This window comes from Phalacrocorax aristotelis, chromosome 1 (assembly GCF_949628215.1).
Source record: "Phalacrocorax aristotelis chromosome 1, bGulAri2.1, whole genome shotgun sequence".
Lineage (NCBI taxonomy): Eukaryota > Metazoa > Chordata > Aves > Suliformes > Phalacrocoracidae > Phalacrocorax > Phalacrocorax aristotelis.
This window is the reverse complement of record NC_134276.1, coordinates 4870338-4890288: the sequence shown is the minus strand read 5'-3', so window position 1 is coordinate 4890288 and position 19951 is coordinate 4870338. Positions and strand designations below refer to the sequence as shown.

At 43.8% G+C, this 19951-nt stretch overlaps 1 protein-coding gene across 6 annotated transcripts in view; it reads left to right on the top strand.

Moving 5' to 3' along the window:
- Positions 1–19951, top strand: part of TENM4 (teneurin transmembrane protein 4) — a 609630-nt gene that overhangs the window by 544179 nt on the left and 45500 nt on the right. For all 6 annotated transcript variants that reach the window (XM_075076073.1, XM_075076149.1, XM_075076381.1 and 3 more), the window contains 3 exons: positions 474–723; positions 10632–10864; positions 19666–19820. In XM_075076073.1, the coding sequence (XP_074932174.1) occupies positions 474–723; positions 10632–10864; positions 19666–19820 (638 nt within the window). The remainder of the gene's footprint in view (positions 1–473; positions 724–10631; positions 10865–19665; positions 19821–19951) is intronic.

Here is a 19951-nt window from a genome sequence, read left to right as displayed (position 1 = left end):
TTCCTGCCGCTTACTTTTCTGTGAGCTATGTAATTTCCTTTTTTTACCTGGTAGGCTGGAAATTACAGGGCAAGGAGGGACAGAAAAGGCAGGTCAAAATTCATGAGATGCTGAAAAGTGTATTTCGTTCAAAGGTAAAGACAGCCTTGTTCTCCCTACATACTTTTGTTCTGCAGGAAATGTAATGGGTCTATAAAAAATACTTACTTCAGAGAAGGGGCTCCTCAACTGAAACAGTCAAAAAACAATACTGTGAAAGATGATAAACCTTCATAGAATCATTTAGGTTGGGAAAGACCTTTAAGAACATCGAGTCCAACCATAAACCTAACACTGCCAAGCCCATCACTGAACCATGCCCTGGCCACTTGACAAATTCCCCAGCTGCCATCCAGCATGGCCGCTTTGTGCTCCCTTTGGTCTCAGTTTCCCTGTCTCTCTTTAATTTCCTTATTGTTGTTTTCTCTCTCTAGGCATCTTGCATAAAGGAAACGGGGAAAACCAGTTTATTTCCCAGCAGCCACCTGTAATCGGAAGTATTATGGGCAACGGCCGCAGACGTAGCATTTCTTGTCCAAGCTGCAATGGTCTTGCAGATGGGAACAAACTCCTGGCTCCTGTCGCCCTTACGTGTGGGTCTGATGGAAGTCTTTATGTTGGAGATTTCAACTACATCCGAAGGATCTTTCCCTCTGGCAATGTCACCAACATACTGGAGCTGAGGTACATGTGCTGAGTGTGGCCATTATAATTATGCCCTTAAGTTCTGCAGAAGTCTTATGTACCCAAAAGGAAAATGAGCAAAACTCTTTAAAAAAAAATCAGCAAAGCAGAAAAAAAGCAGCCCAGATTTGCCTCTTCTGCAACTCTGCTGACTTTGATTTACACCAGAGAAACACAGCCCTAACAAGTTCTTCCAGAACTGAATCACACACCAAAAATATTGACACATTTCTGTGCTGCTAAATCAAACTGTGTTGGTGTCAGCCTTTTCATGTAGCTAGAGACCAGGGGGAATTCTTAAAATTAAAAATCAGCCTCTGAGATAACCTAAACTTGGAAGGACTCAGCACTGATGATGATATGTAGAGGTTAATCAGGACAGACGATCATTCATAATTAAGGCAGGACGATCACCCTAGGGAGTCACTGACTCTGTTTTTCCAGTTGTTTTTTGGGGGGACAAATATATCAGCCGCCCCCAGTTCCCAGCTGAACAGTAGTGTCAGGGTGAACATATAGACGGATCATCTGAAAGTAAGTGAAGTGTTTCCTTTTAACCCCAAATAACAAAGGAAAAAATATATATTAGGAGAAATAGGGAGGCTTGTCAAGGGACATCCATTAAAAACAAGGAAGGGGAGGGAAAAGTATAGATTAGTCAGAAGTTCTAAGGAAATGAAACAGATTGTGACAGAATCAAAATTTGAAATTGACCTCATTGGGGATATTTTCCCTATCTAAAATTTCCACAATAAATACAATTACCCACTTCAAAGCACCAGGGCCTGATTCTGGACTCTGTGGCCAGACGAGAGTCACTCCAGGAAAGTCAATAGGGTTAAACCAGTGTTTGTGAATGGGGCGTTTCTGCTTGAAGGACCTGACCTAAAGTCCTGAGAGGTCAATACGAGGTTAGTGTGGTAGGAAGGTTCACATTCCCATTTACCTCTCAAGATGTGCCCTGAAAGCGAGAATCTTCCAGAAAGTAAGAATCTCCCTGCTCTAATTGGATTTAATGTCCTGGCTGCTGGGGACGAAAACAAGGCTCCATTTCTGCAAGGACTGCCATGTGGAAGCTTACTAGGCAGCTTACTAGAGCAGCAGGGGCACGTACAGCATTGCTTTGTGTTCCCATTTGCTCCACAAGGCCACAGGTGAAAATGAAAGAGCCCACGATGAGATGTTTGCAGTCACACCCCAGAGGGCTGGCGGACCTTTTGAATAAATAAGCAAGAACCTGATTCTTGCTATTCTGTTACGTGATATACGAGAACATAATATCTCTCATGTTTGTAAAGTGGAAAGCTGGGATAAATCTTCAGCCCAGTTCCACGTGAAAGAACGCAATATTCTTCCAGTGCCAGAGAGTTATTTTAACAGCCAAAGGTGAGGTTTCCAGAAGAGCCTAGGTGATTTGGGGCCCAAATCCCATTGCAACTGAGTGGGATTAATATCTCATTCCCAGAAGTACAACTGTGAAAACCTGATCCCTGTTTCATTGTCAGTGGAAATACCAGACCCAGCGGAGGTTTTGCAGAGTATTTCCTGATTGGAAAAGAGAAAATTGGAAGCCTTGACAGAGTGGCCTTGCTGGCTTTTGTGTAGAGCCACAGAGTTAAATTTACTCCAGAGTTAAATCTGCTGGAACGATTGCTGCTTCATCTGTGCAAACACTTAGGTTACTGGATCTAATAAACATTTCTTCACTCTGGTGTGCTCTAAAGTAAGTGAGTTCAGATGCAGGCTGACTAAAAGCTATGGAAGAAAGCCATTGCTTTCGGACTAAATGCCATTTGCTTGTGTCTTCTCAAATCAGTGTCTCCTTGGAGATTAACACCCTCACTATGTGGCTTTTGGGTTTTGTTGGGGGCGGGGGGGGGAGCATCTTTTGAGTGTAGTGTTCTGTTGCGGAGAGGACAGCAAATGCATTGTGGGTTGCAGATGACTGCAGCTAGGTATGTAACTAGACCTATGAAAAATGGCCAGCTCGTTATAGTTTCAGTCCTCTGGGCTGACGTTCACGAGGTTACGGCGATGAACTGCCACCCGTAACTGCAGCCGTTGAGTTACCTTTGTAAATCACACGGTTTTGCTTTGACTGAGAGCAAAAAAAAACCTGTAAAGGTATCTGCACCTACGTATATTTAGCCCAGTACTGCTCTGAATGATGAAGTCTGCCTGGTCCTATCTCCTGCATAAGCGAATAACTGCAAGCAGGTGAGATCACACTTGCTTTGTGATATGCAGCGGTACATAAGTGAGCTCACTGCCAAGTAATATCCAATACAAAATATATCAGTGTCATTCCAGCTAAGTCTTTATTTATTATTGCATTGTATACTGTCAAGTTTTCAATCTGCTAATAATGCATCGAACTGAGCTGCTAACACCTCATTCTTTCTTCTGTTCCCTGCTTTCCTGTCTTCTGTCAGAAATAAAGATTTCAGACATAGGTAAGCCAACCAGTGGAGAATTCTTATGCCGCTCCCTGTCTTGTTGCATGTCGTTACACAGTGAGCCACAAGTGCCATTTCCAGATGATTCAATAGCAAATGAAGCTGGCGTGATTAAAACTGGCGTAGGCAATCAGTCATCAGAACTGGGAGCCATTAATCACAGAGCAGAGTCACACAGGCTTCTGCATGAGCTGTTATAGCTGTAGACAGGGGAAGTAGAGACACAAGAAGCAGGGCAACAAGAGGAAGGGGGTGGAAGGAAAAGTGGGTGGGAATTAACCAAGAAATCAAAGTGGGGGCACCATTAGGATACAGGTCACTGGAATAGACATGATGAAAAAACAGTTCTCATACACTGAAATGTCTTCCTTTTGAGTTTTGGGAAGTGGAATAGGCATAACGAAGGGCCAGATGTACCCCAGCATCACCCACCTAGGGAAGTCAGCCTGAGCTCTGCATAGAGAGCCTTCACATTATGTGAAAGTACATCAGGCTCAGATGGGAGGTAGTGCAACTCAGATCTTAGCCAGGAAATGCAATAAAAAAGAGGAAGAGCAATGACAAGAAAACAAGATGAAAGAGAGACTCCTAAATTGGAGCTTTGTCACTAAGAATATTTGTCATTTGGGTTCACTGGAGTTTCAGTGAGTTTGATTCAATCAGTTGCATTCAGGAAGATGTCAGCCTCCTGTCACTGTCTGTGTTTGCAAGGGCTTCTCTGGCTCTGACAAGTTTCCCATCCTGCTCCCTGGCTGCTTTCTAAATTAGAAGCTGAGACTGTGGAGTTGGGATTTTTTTGTTGTTGGTTGGTTTTCTTTTTGCATTTGGGATTGGGGATTTTTCTTGCTACATGCTTTTTATTTACTGTTTCTTTCACTTCATAGAGGCTGTGCAAAACCAGAAATGTTCATTTTATCTGCATGCCTGGAAATGTAATGGAGTAGAAACTGGTTTTTGTCTTATTGCCAGAACATTAATGAAGGGCTGAGCTTCCACAGTATAATGGACTGGCCCAAAGCGTCTATTAGCAGGGCTGGGAGGTTGGTACACAAGACCTCAGCGCTGCCTGTCTTCATCAGGCTGAGTTCCAGCCCCCCAGCTCCACTTTCACATCATTTGAAGGCAATAGAAAAACTCATTTCTCTTTGGAACAGCCGGGTTGTATCCTTAATGTCCTAGAAACACACAGCCACTAAAGCGCACCTGCTTTGACAATGAAGGGCAGCCGCTGAATACCTGTTACAAGAAGAGTTTTTATATATGAAGGCAATAACTGAGTGAAGATATATGGACTGGCCACAAAGGCTGCAGGTGCCACCACAGCCTTACAAAGCTGGCAGGGCTTCAGCCTTTAGGCAATTCCTAAAAACTAAGAAATGAAATGAAAGGAAGCCAAGAAATGCCTGCTTCAGTGCAGTCCAAAGGGGACTAGTGAGGGAGGAGAAGGAGGTGAGGAGATCTAGATCAAATATTCCCATCTGTGACTACATTATGGGAGTCATCCATGTGAGTTAGCATCTGCTCTGTGTCATTTGCTGTAATACTTCTTGTTAGGAAGCCTCTTCGTTCCTGAGCCACAGGGAGATGAGTGGGTGTAGACTTAACTAAAGCTCCAGTGCTTTAAGCTCCAGAAGGTCCTAAGCTTGATGCCGTTGACAGGCAACAGTTGCAAAGGGTGAGATCCACAGGACTGAATCGTAGTGGTTTGGAAAAGCTGCAATCCATACGCAAAAGCTCCCTCACTTCGGGGGAAAGGACTCCTCCTGACTATGTAGCCTGTGGTGAGCTTGACCTACAGAGGTTCTGGAGCCACCAGCTAAGAGGCTTGGCTCTACAGCACAGCTTCGGTAGCCAAGGTCTAATTCTGCAACAGCCGAAATGGCTGTGTGTCAACACGGGGGATGTTAGCTAAGCCAAAAAGCAATACCAAATTGTGGTGCCTCCCAAGTTTACACCCATCTGTCGTTCAGTAATAGATTAAAAGGAACTCACTCCGGTATGTCTGGGTATGGGCCTGCCTTGATGGGCCTATAGAAGCTAATGACTTTTTCCAAGCATGACAATAATCATTTGCAGTCAATTTTCATTATCTTTTCTCTGCAGGAACATAGAGGGCAGTGAGGCATTTCTGGCAAATATGCAAAAAGTGGCCACACTTAAAAATATACTTCCTTTCTTGTTTCGACTCGTACCTTAGAGAGACAAATCCTGCAGTTAGTGGTGAAGAGAGGTATCGCAGAAACCTGCCCTAGGATCGGATCAAAAGCCCTTTGCAGTCCCTGGGTTGGTTTATGGCATTGCTATGAAGTTTTATTATCCAGTCGGTGACACTAGAAGAGCTTTGGGCATCACACACAAACTGAAAACACTAAAAGGCCAAGTGTAAATTCAGCTCACTGCACTGTGTGGCCTCCTTATGTATTAATCTATTGAATGTCACCCAGGGAAAAAAAAAAAGACCAGTACCTCACACAAGCTATAATAAAATCCTCTGTGAGCTGCAGGGTGCTTAGCATGGAGCCATGGAAACACAGCCCTGCCAAACAAAAACCGCTTGGCTTCAGGAATTCGGTAGTTATTTAGTCACCAGCAAATGCACGTAGCCAGCAAGGCTCGGAGGGGAAGAGGGCAGCTAGCTCAGAACATTTTACAGAGGTGTTTTCATGTCCTTAAACAGAGGCATCAGGTCCAAAGACGCCGCAGGGATTTATTCAGATCAGCTGTTATGGGTAACTATGGTGGTGGGGCTGCTCCTGTCTGTTGACCGTAGCAGGAGCCAGAGCCATACTGTTACCATTAACAGAAGTTGTCCTTTAGAGGAGGCAGTAAAAGCCCTCTTTCTATTTGGAAAACTAAGATGCAGTTCATCTTGTAAGACAAATGTTGAAAATAAGTCAGACAAATCATACCCAAAAACTTGCTATTTCTCTCCACTGCCTCTAAAGGGAGTTAAGGCAGCCGGTTCAGGTGTAAGCATCCACCTTGTAACCATCCAAAGCTCGGTGAGGTGAATCCCCTGGCTTTGAACAGCAGCCCATGAAAAGGTGCAGTCTGCTGCGCCGACGCATTATAGATAACCTGCTGAAACCAGGGATCGTCTCCCTTTTCTCATCTGTATTCCTTAGAGACTGGCTTCCCACTCTGGAGCAGGAGATTCCTTCCTCAGACTCCTCCAAACCATGAACTCTGGGCCCAAGGGAATAACAACAACTTTAACTTTTGCTTAAAGCTTGTGCATATATTATAGCACATCAGAATAAATCCAGAGAAGTGCCACATCTTTGCCTATCCACCCAACTTTTTATCACTTTGCTCCCTCGTGCCTGTGTGTAAGGGATCATGTAAAGTGTAAACACTTTAAAACAGGGTTTGAATCTCCAAACAGATCTGCAGCGCTCCCCAAATGGTGCTGGTACTATCCTGTCCGAGTAATGAGATGAGATGAGATGAGATGAGATGAGATTTAGGACGAGAGGAAATGGCCTCAAGCTGCGCCAGGGGAAGTTTAGGTTGGATATTAGGAAAAACTTCCTCACCGAAAGGGTTGTCAGGCATTGGAACAGGTTGCCCAGGGAGGTGGTGGAGTCTCCAACCCTGGAGGTATTTAAAAGAAGGGTAGATGTGGTGCTTGAGGATATGGTTTAGTGGTGGACTTGGCAGTGGTAGGTTAGCAGTTGGACTCAATGATCTTATGGGTCTTTTCCGACCTTAACGATTCTATGATGCTATGAAAAGGAAGAGGACAAGGCAGATGTGTGGGAGAGCCTATACGCAACCCCAGACAGCTGGGATCACTGTGGACTTGGAAGATTTCGCTGTGCTTTCCCGGCACATCACTGCATCACAAGTGTGCAAGGAAGCAATATCACCTCCATTTCACTTTGGCTTGCAGAACTTCTGCTTAGGAAACTGTCCTCATTCACAGTGACTACACCGTCATGCCCACTAATACCCACCAATACCATGGTGTTGGCTGGGAACCAGCCCACCCCATGCCTGCAACTTTGGTTTGTTGCTTCAGGGACTTAAAATATCAATGCAGCGCTCAGGGTTTCGTCTTAAAAAACTTAATAGCAAAAGGAACAATCTGAATGGGAAATCAGCTCTTCACCCACAGCCCTTTTCTAGTGGTGGCAATGTCGATATGGGGAATAAATATTCTAAGCCTACAAACACTGTAACTGAGTAAGTCTTCCAAATAGTAAGAAGTCCTGTCTTTTGTTTTGATCCGTTATCTAACTGAACAATGAGAGAGGATGAAAGGGAAAAAAAAATCTTCTCTGCTTCACCCCAGTCAGATTTATTTCAGTTGTTGTTCAGTTCAGTCCAGTTTGCCACTTGGATTTGCCTATTGATTGTGGCCTTAAATAAAAAGCAAAGCCTCAGTGTTGCCAGATTCAGTGCTCATGCAGTATCACAGGCAAAGGGAAGCAGTTTGGGAACTTCTATGTTACTCACATAGGTTTATTTAGCAGCTCTCATCCTGAAGGATCTCAAAATGATAAACAAAAGCTCCAGTGTATAATGCTAAGCCATTCGTGCAAGGGCAGAGCGTGACACTTCCCAGTACAGGGGTGAAAACTGCTGGCGAGACCAGGGGGATAAATTCCAGCTTGACCATTTTTAACAGTCTGTATTTTACCTTCCCTGCTCCAAAGCATCCTAGGTTAAATACTCCATTGCCTAAGCCATCCCAGGGGCCCTTCCACCCACAAAACCGTGTGCACGGAGCGGGGTGTAGGATAAGCCACGCTAGATCTCTTAAGTCTAGCCAATAAAAATGAACCAGCACTTCATATGGCTCACACAGAGCCAGGCAGCAGCAAAGATTTGCATTCGGGCTGCCCACACCATTAATAACATTAGATTTAGAAAGGCAATTGTACATCTTAGGAGAGTTTCACTATCAGCTCACCAGGTGAAATCCAGACCTAAGTGACCCAAGATTTCAAGTGACCCAAGATTATTACTGTCCTATGGGTAGTTTCTGCCTCTACTTCTTCCAAAGCACATTTGGTATTAAAGGTGTGTGTCTCTGTGGCATCCAGCTATGCAGAGGATTAAAAGTTTAACCAGTCAGAGCTAATTTTTTAATGATTGTGAACTTTGAACTCACCCCTACTTTTTTGCAGCATCTATATTCAGGACTTCATTAATAAAACTAAACTTGCATTTATTACCAGCAGCCACTCAAAGTATTACCTTAAAAAGACAGGTTTTCACTTAGTAAATTTACGTGAGAAGTACCATCCAGCTTTTCTGCTGGATGAATGTTTTGCTTTTACCTGGTTCTCTGATCCATGGTTAAAAGTAACCACCGTGTTTCAGTGTCTGTTCTACACGGGAGACAGGATTAGAAAATAGTTTTAAAATCTCTCTCTTCCCCTGAAGGTTGTAATCAATAATAAAATCCACCAGAGCAAGGCTATGAAATCCAAAAATAAATTGCAATGATAGTGCTGGGAGGGGGAAGCAGGAACCTCCAGTTCTTCTCCATCTTTGAGAAAGACGTTCACCTTTGCCCATCTGCAGATGACCTGCTGTAAGGCTCAGAGAAAGCTATCTGTGCTATCCAGGTGAAGATGTTAAAGAATTGCAAAGTGCCATTAAAAATGTCCTCTTCTTGTCCACCTCCCGTACAAAACAGAGATTATGAACAGCTCAAAAGCTGACTGACATTCAGCTGGGCTTTGTTAGGACAGTCAGCAGAAAATGCAAGGCCCTGATCAAAATGGATGGTGGATTCCCACAGGGAACTTCTTCCACCAGGGTTGAAGCCACTTGCTTAGCGTGAGTGACATGCAGGTAAATGAAATAATACCCTACCAGCCTGCTGTCATTGGAAAGGAATACAGATGGAGACCGAACTGTCAGGCTGGAGCTGTCTTGAAGGTCAGGGCATTTTATTTAGCAAGAATCAGTGTCATTTGTGGAGATGAAATCTGTTCAGACTTTAATAGGATAAATCACAAGGGATATTCCAGAATAAATCAGAAAGGCTTCCCCCCCCTCCCCCCGCAAGTATTAAGTAATTTGGATGAAGAACCATCTTATGGCTTTTTTAGGCAGAGAATAATTCAGTAGTTTTTAAGTGTCTTAAGAGGGGTTAATTTTCCTAACATAAAGGTTGAAGGAGAGGGGAAATTTGGTATTATGAAGGATAGAGTCAACCGTGATCGACACTCAGGTTTCTAATCAGCTTCTCCTGGAATAATTCCACTAAGTGCAAAATTGTGAACTATGGCCTATACATTTGTTATGAATTCTTGGGAACTGATGAGTTTGGACAGCTCAAAGGTGTTCTGGAGAGAACCAGAGCCTTTTTCCTACTTGTTCTAATTTCTGCTTAGCCTTTCTGAGAGGGAAGGAGACCTGTGTTCAGGCAGCAGGTGTTACAAGTTTAATCTGTTGTTTCAGGCTTAGAAGAGACCCAGCTCAATACACACTAGTAGTAAACACTTAATTGTAATAAAAGGAGTTAATAAGTTTAATATCTATATTAAACTATAGCCAGAATCCTCAAAAGACAATCTTTAAATTGAGTCTAAATTCATTTGGTTGGTTTTTTTTTTCTTTTCATAAATCCCATCGAATCCTTTCCATAAAGTGGTTACTAGTTTATTCATTTCTTCAGTCTTGGGCTCATTTAGTGTTGTAGTCATGGAGCTAAACGCATTATCTTTCTGTCTGCTCACCCCATTTTCTCAGCCACCCTTTCTAGTTTTCGAGGAAGCAGTGAGCGAATGGGTTTTGCAAGGGACTGACATCCGGGTTCCTCAGCCCTCCTCCTGGTTCATGTTTTACTTAGGGCAAAATGTGGCAGTTCAAGGACCATTTTGTTTCTCTTCATTGAGGTCCAGCTGAATTCAGTGGCAGGACTCCCCCTAATCTCCGTGAGGGCAGGACAGGACTCTAGGGTCTTTGCTGGAGTCAGCAAGAGCACCAGATAAGCCCTGCTGCAGTGCTCTTCAAGAGTATATCAAGTGCTTTACACCTGGGGTTTGCTTTTGGGTTTTTGTCCCGGGGTTTTTCTTGGGAGGGCAGATTTTATCTTTTTGCTGTGTTTTATGCACCTGGTGTACTACGCTTTCCCTTCACTTTCTGGCACTGAACTAACACCAGTTTCAGGGCTATGTAAACTAAGCAATCCCAGGCTCTGGAACTCAATCTATAGTAGTTTCTGGCATGATTTTGGCTCAGGCAAGTGAGCCCTTTCCTTTGGTAGCTGCCCTCCATGCCAGAGAGCACCCCAGGCACAGTGACTGGTAACAGATACAGCTCAGGATCCTGTGCTGTAACACACCGTGCCCTAACATTGTCAAATACGGCACTGCTTCACTTTCCCAGTCTGTCTGCCCCATGCATTTTTATTCTCTGAAGTGCTTGCATTGCCTGTTGAGTTAATGAAACAAAACATCTGAAAAATAATAACATCATACCCTTGTTTTTCAGCCACAGCCCAGCTCATAAGTATTACTTGACCACAGATCCAATCACCGGCTCCATCTACCTCTCCGACACCAACAGCCGACGTATCTATAAAATCAAGTCAACCACGTCAGTGAAAGACATTGTGAAGAATTCAGAGGTCTTGGCTGGAACTGGAGATCAGTGCCTCCCGTTCGACGATACCCGCTGCGGAGATGGAGGCAAAGGCACTGATGCTACCCTTACAAATCCCAGGGGTGAGACTGCTTCTTCTCCCCAGGCTTTTATAAATAGGTCTTTTTAAAAGACATGGGCTTGTTTAGTCATGCTGGAGACTGCCCTCCTCTCCAGTTCAGAAAATGCCCTTGGATTTTGCTGGCCTTCCCAAACCAACCTACAAACACATCCTAAGGTCTTGCCTCTGTAAATAAGTGGGTATGTCTCACCCTGGGCCAACCCTGGTTCTTACTGAGGTGGCTGGGTGGAGTGCCAAACCAGAGGGGTGTATGGTGGGCACGTGTCCAAAGGGCAGTAGAATAAATCCACCCATCAATTATACACGCGCTTAGCCACTACTCCTCCTTACCAAATAACAGTGTTTGGTCCTTCCCAATCTGGACAGGATTCACTTACCTTCAGTTCACCGAGGCTTGCTTGGCATTAAAAAACCAAAAAGCTCTCTAAGCATTGCTGTACATATAAAATAACAACAAAGCCAGTGTACAGGTCAGAGATATGCAAATTAAGGTTTATACCTTGACATTATATATAATGGCATTCAGCTAAAATCCTGTAGGGGGGTGGATACTAATTTCGATGTGGGAATGGTCTAATTCTGCGTGACTTTACCTGGCTCCCTATTACCTTACTTCAATGTGATGAAAGCACAGTCAAATCAGAATAAAAGCATCACACAGCCTTCATGACTGTGAACTAAATTGTTCAAAGCAGGTTTAGCCAAACATATGCAGTCCTGCGTGTAGCCAAGACTTCAGTCTGGCAGTCTCAAGGTAACAAGCTCTGCATATGGAGGATGTCGCTCCTCCCAGCTGTCCACAGCTCCTCGGAAAAAAACAGGCGGATGGTACAGAGATGAGGTGGAGGGTACTGTTGGTGTGCACACCTTCTGCAGTGTTCATGAAGAGGGGAGAGAAGGACCCCCGTGCAGGAATGCATTTAGGAATGTGGCTTTTTCGCCTGTTGTGTGTCTTCTTGCCCAGCTGTTTGGATTGTGAGGAGTTATTTATGGGTTCTTGGCTTCGGCATCAAGGTGCTGCAGGTTTCATTTTCCTTGCATCTGGGAATGGTAGCTCCCTCCTTCCTCGCCACGGCAATATCCCAACCTCTTTGTAAAGCAGCCTCTCAGCAAAACCTAGGGATCCTTTAACAAGTTATTTCACAAAGAGCAGGCAAGGTGAAGACAGCTGAGCTGTTGTTTCTCTTCTTGGCTTGACTTCTCAGGAAGTTATTTTCCTTGACATAGAGATGACATTATTGTTACTGAATCCAAGAGACCCAAACTGATTCAGTGACCTTTTGTGTCAGCTCTTGTTGTGATTTTTTTTCTGTTGTTACATGTCAGCTAGTTGTTTCCTGGCAGGATGTAGAAAAATATACCTTGGGAGGCCTGTTTTTTGCCAAAAAGCACTGAAAGCCAAACTGCTACCCTCGTAATATTCAATGGGCCCAGCATGGTTTCCAAGCACTCCAGAATCCCATGAGGTGACCATTATATTGCGATAAACTATTGCCAGAGGCACAGATATAGAAAGGGAGCAGCTACCTGTGGTCAGGTTGCAGTGTCGAAATTGTCTCACTGACATGAGAGGGCTGAGTGAAAAGGAAATTAAGTGACTTGAGCAGAGAGATGCGGGCAGTCCGGCAGATGAGTCAAGAGATCAGGGAATCCAGAAATCTGTAATCCAATTTTCTATACCACTTTGATGTTCAACCAGGTGAAAAAAGAAAAAAAACCCTACAACTTTCGTTGGAATTCCGCTCTCCCTTGTACAAGATAGGAGGAATATTATTCATTTCCCTACATGGGTGGATGTTGCAGGGTTTAGATGAATTATGTTTCTGCTTTGCTGTGGGAAACCGGGCTCTGGAGTTCAAAGCTTTCAGCACTGAAATCCTTCTTGTTACCAATTCAAGTTCTCAGGAGACCGTTCTTCCACCTCAATCATATAATGGCAAAATACAGGCATTCATTCCTCACAGCTCTGAAATTTCACAAAATAGAAGTAAATTGAGGGTGAAAGAGGAAATGACACAAAGCAAAATGGCAACAAGAAAATAATAATCCAGAAAGCCCACACTGCCAATGGAAAGTTCATAAACAGTGTCCCCGATCTGGTTCTAGCCTGAGTTTGCAGAGTCTGCTGAGACAATAGCTTTGGCAGGTGTGACTCACTTCCCATTCTCCTCAATAAATGATTAACAGTGAAAGCTCACACTGGCAAGGTAATGTCAGCATTGTTTATGCGTCCACGGCAGCTCATCCTAGCAGAAAAATCCAGCAAATGCTCTTCCTTCATGTGATTGTATTTTGTAATAGTTGAAAATAAAAATGATTTATTGTACAAGGAACCAGTAGTCCTTAGGTTACCCTCTGCTTCCCTGTCTTGGCAGGGGAATAAGGACTCATAAGTGAATGGTCAGAGAAAATTAGAAAACAACTCTGTACGTAGGAGATATCAGCTGGCCAGGGAAGGACTTGGAATGTGCAGTTCGAGGATCACCACTCTTCATGGGACTTTACTTTTTAAGGCTAAAGCTATTTTTTCGACTGAAGAAAATTACTTTGTGCAAAGTAGGATTTCTGTATTTGAAGGACATCTTTGCACTTTTTCAAAACTTGTAAAGAAACAAGGTCTTGCCTCCACTTTCCTGATGTTTTAATTAGCTGATGTTTGCAGCTTGCTGGAAAATATTGAGGGAATACACTCCTGCCAGGTGAAAAACAGCAATTCATAAAGACTGGAGAATTAGTCGTGAGACGTCAATGTATACTTTTGCATCTACCTTTAACCTCTTGGACCAGTCAAGCATCTGGTCTAAGTAGGCTTTTTGGCTCTCTTCTCAGTGGAAAAAACCTGGTACCCTGAAGGTGGTTTGTTCTGTGCCAGTGCACGTGTCCACAGTAGGATGAACCATGTTCTGGGAGAGCTGATCTCCTACTGGAGACAGCAGCCTGAAGGATGAGGTCCCCACCCCAGCTAACTGTTCAGAATGGTTCTCCACTTCCTGAGCAGCAGCCTTTTCCCCACAGTTTTTATCACTTCTTCCAGTTCCCACCTCACCTCCCATGAGTTCAGAGTGGATAAGTTCATAGAATCATAGAATCACAGGATGGTTTGGGCTGGAAGAGACCTTCAGAGATCATCTAGCCCAACCTCCCTGCCATGGGCAGGATCATCTTCCACTAGATCAGGTTCCTCAAAGCTCCGGCTAACCTGATCTTGAACACTTCCAGGGATGGGACATCCGCAGCTTCTCTGGGCAACCTGTTCCAGTGCCTCACCACCCTTGTCACAAAAAAAATCTTCCCTGTATCCAATCTAAATATACCCTCTTTCCGTTCAAAACCATTATCCCTTGTCCTACAATACATTTCTCTGAAGTACCTTCCGAACTGAGGTTCTTGTCTCTCCACTGAAGGAGAGAGAAATCCCTTTAGATGATCAGCTTAGATGAGACATTAGGAGGGATAAAACCTACCCCAGGAATTTTACCTTTCCCCTGTCTTTGGCTTCTCTGATAAAGGTAGGCTGTACAAATACAGGACAGGTAGATCGACAGATGCAATAGTGGTGGCGGTTGTTGGTCAGGGTATTTATCATAGGTGTTAGGAACCAGTCTGATGCTTCCAATTCATTTGCCACAGAGCACAGCAAAGCTTTCAGATACTAATGAATTTCAATATATCCTTGCACATTAAAGTGTTACCACTTTCTAATTATCATCTGCTAATAATGATCCTCTTCTACAAGCAATCTAAAGAAAAATTAAAACTCCAGCTTGTCAGAGCATTTGTTTTCATCTGAGTACTCACCAGTGGTTCTCCTCGGGAAAATGTTGTGGCAGAGAAATTACCAAGGAGCCTGCAATTAAGAGAGATTGCAGTGACAAGTCTGACACAATAGGAAGAAGGTTTCAGAAGGGACGTGGCAGGGGACAGGGCATCTCATTCATTTAGCGCCGCAAAAACAATGCAAAATGAAGTAATTAATTTGGGGACAGATTGCTTCCTTCACTGTGCCCTGCTGACTGTGTAAACAAAATCTCAGTTGTTCACTAAGTGTTCGTGAGTTCAACACAATTAAAAGAAGAAGCCCAACCCTCCACAATCTGTTAACATTTTTATTTTCAAATAATAGTGTAAGGGCCATTTAGGGAAGACCAGAGGCTGACTAACAAAAAATCTTGTCTCTTACTCTGGTCAGAAAAGACACGTAGGGAGAGGGGCAATGCTGGAGTGGCCTTCCCCTGATGACACTCCAGGTTCTAGTCACTGACGTTTACAGGACTTTCTGAAGAGGTTGCAGCTGGACCTGTGCTTAGATGCCACCATCAGTTGGTCTAGAAACCTCCCTGAACACCTAGTTTCATCCTTCCAGACATGTTGTTTAGCCACAACATTAAAAAACATGGCCTTTTTGAGGCCAGAACAGTGTTTTCTGTTCTCTGTGCCTTTCCTAATGCATTCCTGTCTTCTAGGTCCCTCCTTGACCACTGTAGAGCACAAAGCTGATCTTGGCAGAGAACTTTTCACAGGAATTCTGAAATCTTTTTCCTGTGAGCTGTTTTGCAGCTTGTCATTGCATATGGGTAGTTAGGCTTACTCCTTCCCCTGTGAATTCCTCTGTACTTATTGACATTGATTTTCATCTGCCATTTTATCACTCAGTCATTCAGCATCCAGCCAAACAAGAAAGCTCCAAATTTGGATTCCTTTAGCACCTATTTTTTTACTTAAAAAAGGTTTTCCCCCCCTTTTTTATTTCCTAAGTAGAGCTACATGTGCAATGCAGTCACTTTTAGCAGTTTGTCTTCTGGAACAAACCCACCGTGTCCCAGTAGCTATTTGCAGCGTGACATTGTGCTGTCACCTCCTCACACTACAAGGTCCTGACATTTCAAGCAAATGTCATCGTGTCACAACTTTCCATCAGCACAACTCCCTGGTGTGACGCACGTGGTGCTACAAGCCCTTGTTTCTTGCGGGATCTCCAGCTATCCAAGAGGAGCCAGCATGTTTTCATAACGTATGTATTTCACATCTCAGAGCTGAAAGTTTGGATCTGCAACGCTACCTGGGTAGTGGCAGCAGATGTTTTCTCTCAGTAACTGTGAGATTGAACTTCGAGCTGTATGCTGAAAATCTTTAATTCCCTTATGTTCCTACGGAAACATGAGAGGAGCCTTCTGCCAAAGCAAACCAAGGCCCTTGGCTTTACATGCGTAACATGTGAATTACCCGTTTCTATGCCCATTTGCAGGAGCCAGCTCCCAGCACTGGAACCGTGCCATTTTCAGAAAGGAAACACAGAAAGGTCGAATCTAACCTCTACAATCTGCTGCAAAGAAACCATGAGATGCTTCTTTCCCTCTCCGCAGAAGTCATCCATCCAAAGACACAAAGCAGGGCTCCTCTCCGCAATTAGATTAGATTCCAAGACGATTGGCTAAAGTCAGGAAGGGCTTGGAGCAGTTGCCGTGTGAGGGGCATGTACAAATGGGAATTTAGGGCTTTGACAGACTGAAAACTCTGTTACCCTGCAGAACACCCCAGGAAATGCAAGGCAATTGAGACTGCTTAGTCCCCATGAAAGCGGGATAAGCAGAGGAGTGCTCTGTGGTAAGAACGCAGGCACATGCCATTGCCCTGCAGCGGGATGATAAGTGGTAACTTTGCTATCCCATTTTAACTTATTCGGGTGTGCAAGCTCTTTGTCTAAGCTGGAATGCAAAATAAAGTTGTGCTCTATCAACTGATCAGAGCTGGCTTGAGAGCCAAGGCACACACAGGTTATTAGTACTGTAACTGCTTAATCAGACCAGCCATCAGACCTCAACACTGAGCACCGGGAGCAACTGTCAGCACACACTTCTGATAAGTCCAATCCAATACATATGGAACTAGCTAAGAGAGAAAATTCTGCCTCATTTGAAATCACATTATCCAGCCTGCCACCCTTCACTGGCTTTTGGCCTGTCACACAGACTAATGGACAGGCGCCCTGAAAAATACTCGCGGTAGACGTGGGAATGGATAAGAGCCTCCTGTGTCTGACAAAAGCCAATTAAGATCAACTAAACCTTCTATTATGCCTATTTCGAAAAGTCACATCTACGATATTGCTTAAAGAGCTCAGTTGTATCCCTGGTTGTCAAGCAAACACCAACAAACGTTACAGAACTTGCCATTCAGCAGACAAATAGTTAGAGGAGCGGTAACCTTCGACAGCAGGCGCCAGGGCCAGGTGGCATGTGCCAGTATCCCGGATGACTCATTGAACAGGAACACAGTGGTGCCAGATCTCATGGCAGGTGAAGACAACTTCCAGAAAACTGTGGATGTCAATGAGATATTGATGCTTATACCCCCCAGATCGCTCTGCAGCTCTGACAAGGTTCTAAGATACAACTGATGGGTTTATATTGCATAGCGAGAATAAATGGCCACCACTGCTGTGGCTTCTCCCGTAGCAATCAGGTGTACAACGGGTACCCGCCGCAACTCTTCGAGGTTCTTGTTTCGTGGTCCTGCAAAGATCAGTCCTATCTTGGCATGAACTAAACACAGGTATTGGAATATAGGACTAGAAGCAAGCTTTCGGGTCATTTACTCCTGTCATCCATTATCTCAGCAATCCTGCCCTATAATCCCCTCCAAAATTAATGAACTTTATCTTAAAAGCAGCAAGTAATTTCTTCCTCATTGCCCTAGAGGCTATTCTGAAACCTTACTGCTCTGATGGTCAAATACCCAATCCAGGTCAAAATTATGCCCTTCAGACAGGGAGGTGCTGCAAAGAACCAAGGAAAATGCTGGTTTTATCTCCTAGCAAAAATACACCGCTCCCATTCAACTCAGCGGTCTGAAACACCAGTTCCCTGACTCCTAACTGACTTTGAATTAACAGGTTGCAACTCGGTCTGAATCCCCTCCTTTACCTCAGTTCAATGGAGAAGTTCGTTCTTTCTCTCAGACCGTGACTTAGTCCTGAGGTTTTCTTGCCATTACTTCCAGGCTAGGTTATCTTCTGCGACTTCTGAATGACCAAATAGGATATGTTTTTCCGCGTGTCATCCACTTCTGTGGCTTCCAGCCCATGCAATAGTTACAGTGCTGGCTGAAGGCCATGATTTTAATTGTCAAAGCAATCAGGGGATTAGTCCGTGCTACATGAAAGTCTAAAATTATTGATCTGTGAACGGCTGCATCTGTACTTCACAGCATAGCTCACAGTGGATGAAGACTCAGGGTAAATGTTTCAAACAAGGGGATCTGGCTGTAAAACAGCATTTTGGAGAAACACAGGATCTGATCACTTCTCAGCATTCTCAAAGCTTTCTATGTGAAACAGATTTTCCATCATTTCTGTCACCGTGATGACAGCCAAAAAAACATTATAGTGAGGATTCATCTCACCAACTTTATCTGTCTACAGTATAAACATTTCCTTTGGAGATATTTGCTGTAGGCTTTTATAGTCAATGGGGAGGAAAAGGTGTTTCTAGAAGGATTCAGATAATTTCTATTGGATATCTCCCTTAGGGTGATATGAATTGTATCCTAAAAGTAAGTATTTCTCTCCGCTGATTGGAAAAGCTCTAGATACTTGCTTGGATGCACAATGCAGATGTCTGCTTTTTGCCAAGTGATTGCTGCCCTGCTAGTGAAAGAAACCAAACAGGAAGGTCCTAATACTCATATATTCCAAACAGAATTTCCACTTGCATAGAAAAGGGTGTTACAGGCTTCTACATTCTTGTACTGTTCCTTCACATTCTTTGAGTCTCTGAAGACACTCAAATATTATGCTGAGCAGCATCCTGCCACCATAGAGTAGATGAGATGGATGACTCTATCAGTATCTGTGGAGTTATTGTTAATTTATACTAGCATAAAAGAGAGGTGAATGGGGCCCTTAGCTTCTTATTCCTGCCTTAGTCGTGGACTTTTTCTGTGACCTTGTGAAAATTGCTTTATCTGTTATTTTCCCAATATGTAAAATTAAGATGATCACACTCACAGACTGCTATGAGGTCTAATTAGTAAGTGTAAAGCACCATGAAATCCTCTGGTGGAAGATGCAGAGTATAGCTAGCCTGGGATAAAGAGGATTAAAGGAGGTTGTGCTAACATAACAAATACTTGAGAAATGCTGCTTAGGGGGAAGTGAAATGGCACAGGTCTGCAGGTGAGGAAACGAGAATCAGCAGTCTAACTGTTGGCGGCAGACCTCAAATCCACCGACAGGAGTATGTCTGCAAGGTGGTTTGGACAATGAAATTGTGTTCAGAAACAGGTGAAATACTATAGTTTAGTAGGATTATCCTAGGAAAAACCCCTCCACATTTATCCATCTGGGATTTGACTGAGCTGATGGATCTTTCAGAGCTTTTCTCATCACCATTTCTGGAAATTTGGCCAGTGTAAAACTTTCATGCTTAATATTCATCCCATGAGCAGTAACTCCCTGTTTTGAACATGCAAGACACAGAGGTATTAGAAAACCTTTTCCTTTCCGCTGTTCACTGAATGTCATGCCCTTCTCCAGAAGCAAGCAGAGATTTCTAAATTGCACCATGTACCCATTGGAAGTGCCTTAAGTGGAATGGTGCCAGTTCAAAGCGCCTGATAACCAGGAGTCCTGAATAACCAACTCTCATCTCATCCCTTTTGAATGCCATAAAATACATTGCTTCTGACCAAACCAAACCAGCAGTCTTATTCTTGTATGAGCATCAAAGCAGACATCATCTTCCATTCATCTTATAATTGTCGGGTTGTCATGCTTTTCTGACTGTCTTGCTTTTCCCTCCCCAGGCATCACTGTGGACAAGTTTGGGCTGATTTATTTCGTGGATGGTACCATGATCAGGCGGATTGATCAGAATGGAATCATCTCTACTGTGTTGGGTTCCAATGATTTGACATCTGCTCGGCCTCTCAGCTGCGACTCTGTCATGGACATTTCTCAGGTAAGGCAATGTTTTGGCTGGGTTTCTACAGAATAGAAGGCTATGCCTTCACCCTGTCTGCATGTCTGTCTGCTTCCCCGCGTTTGACAAAGAGGGAAGGGCTCAAGGAGAATTACATCTCTACGTATATT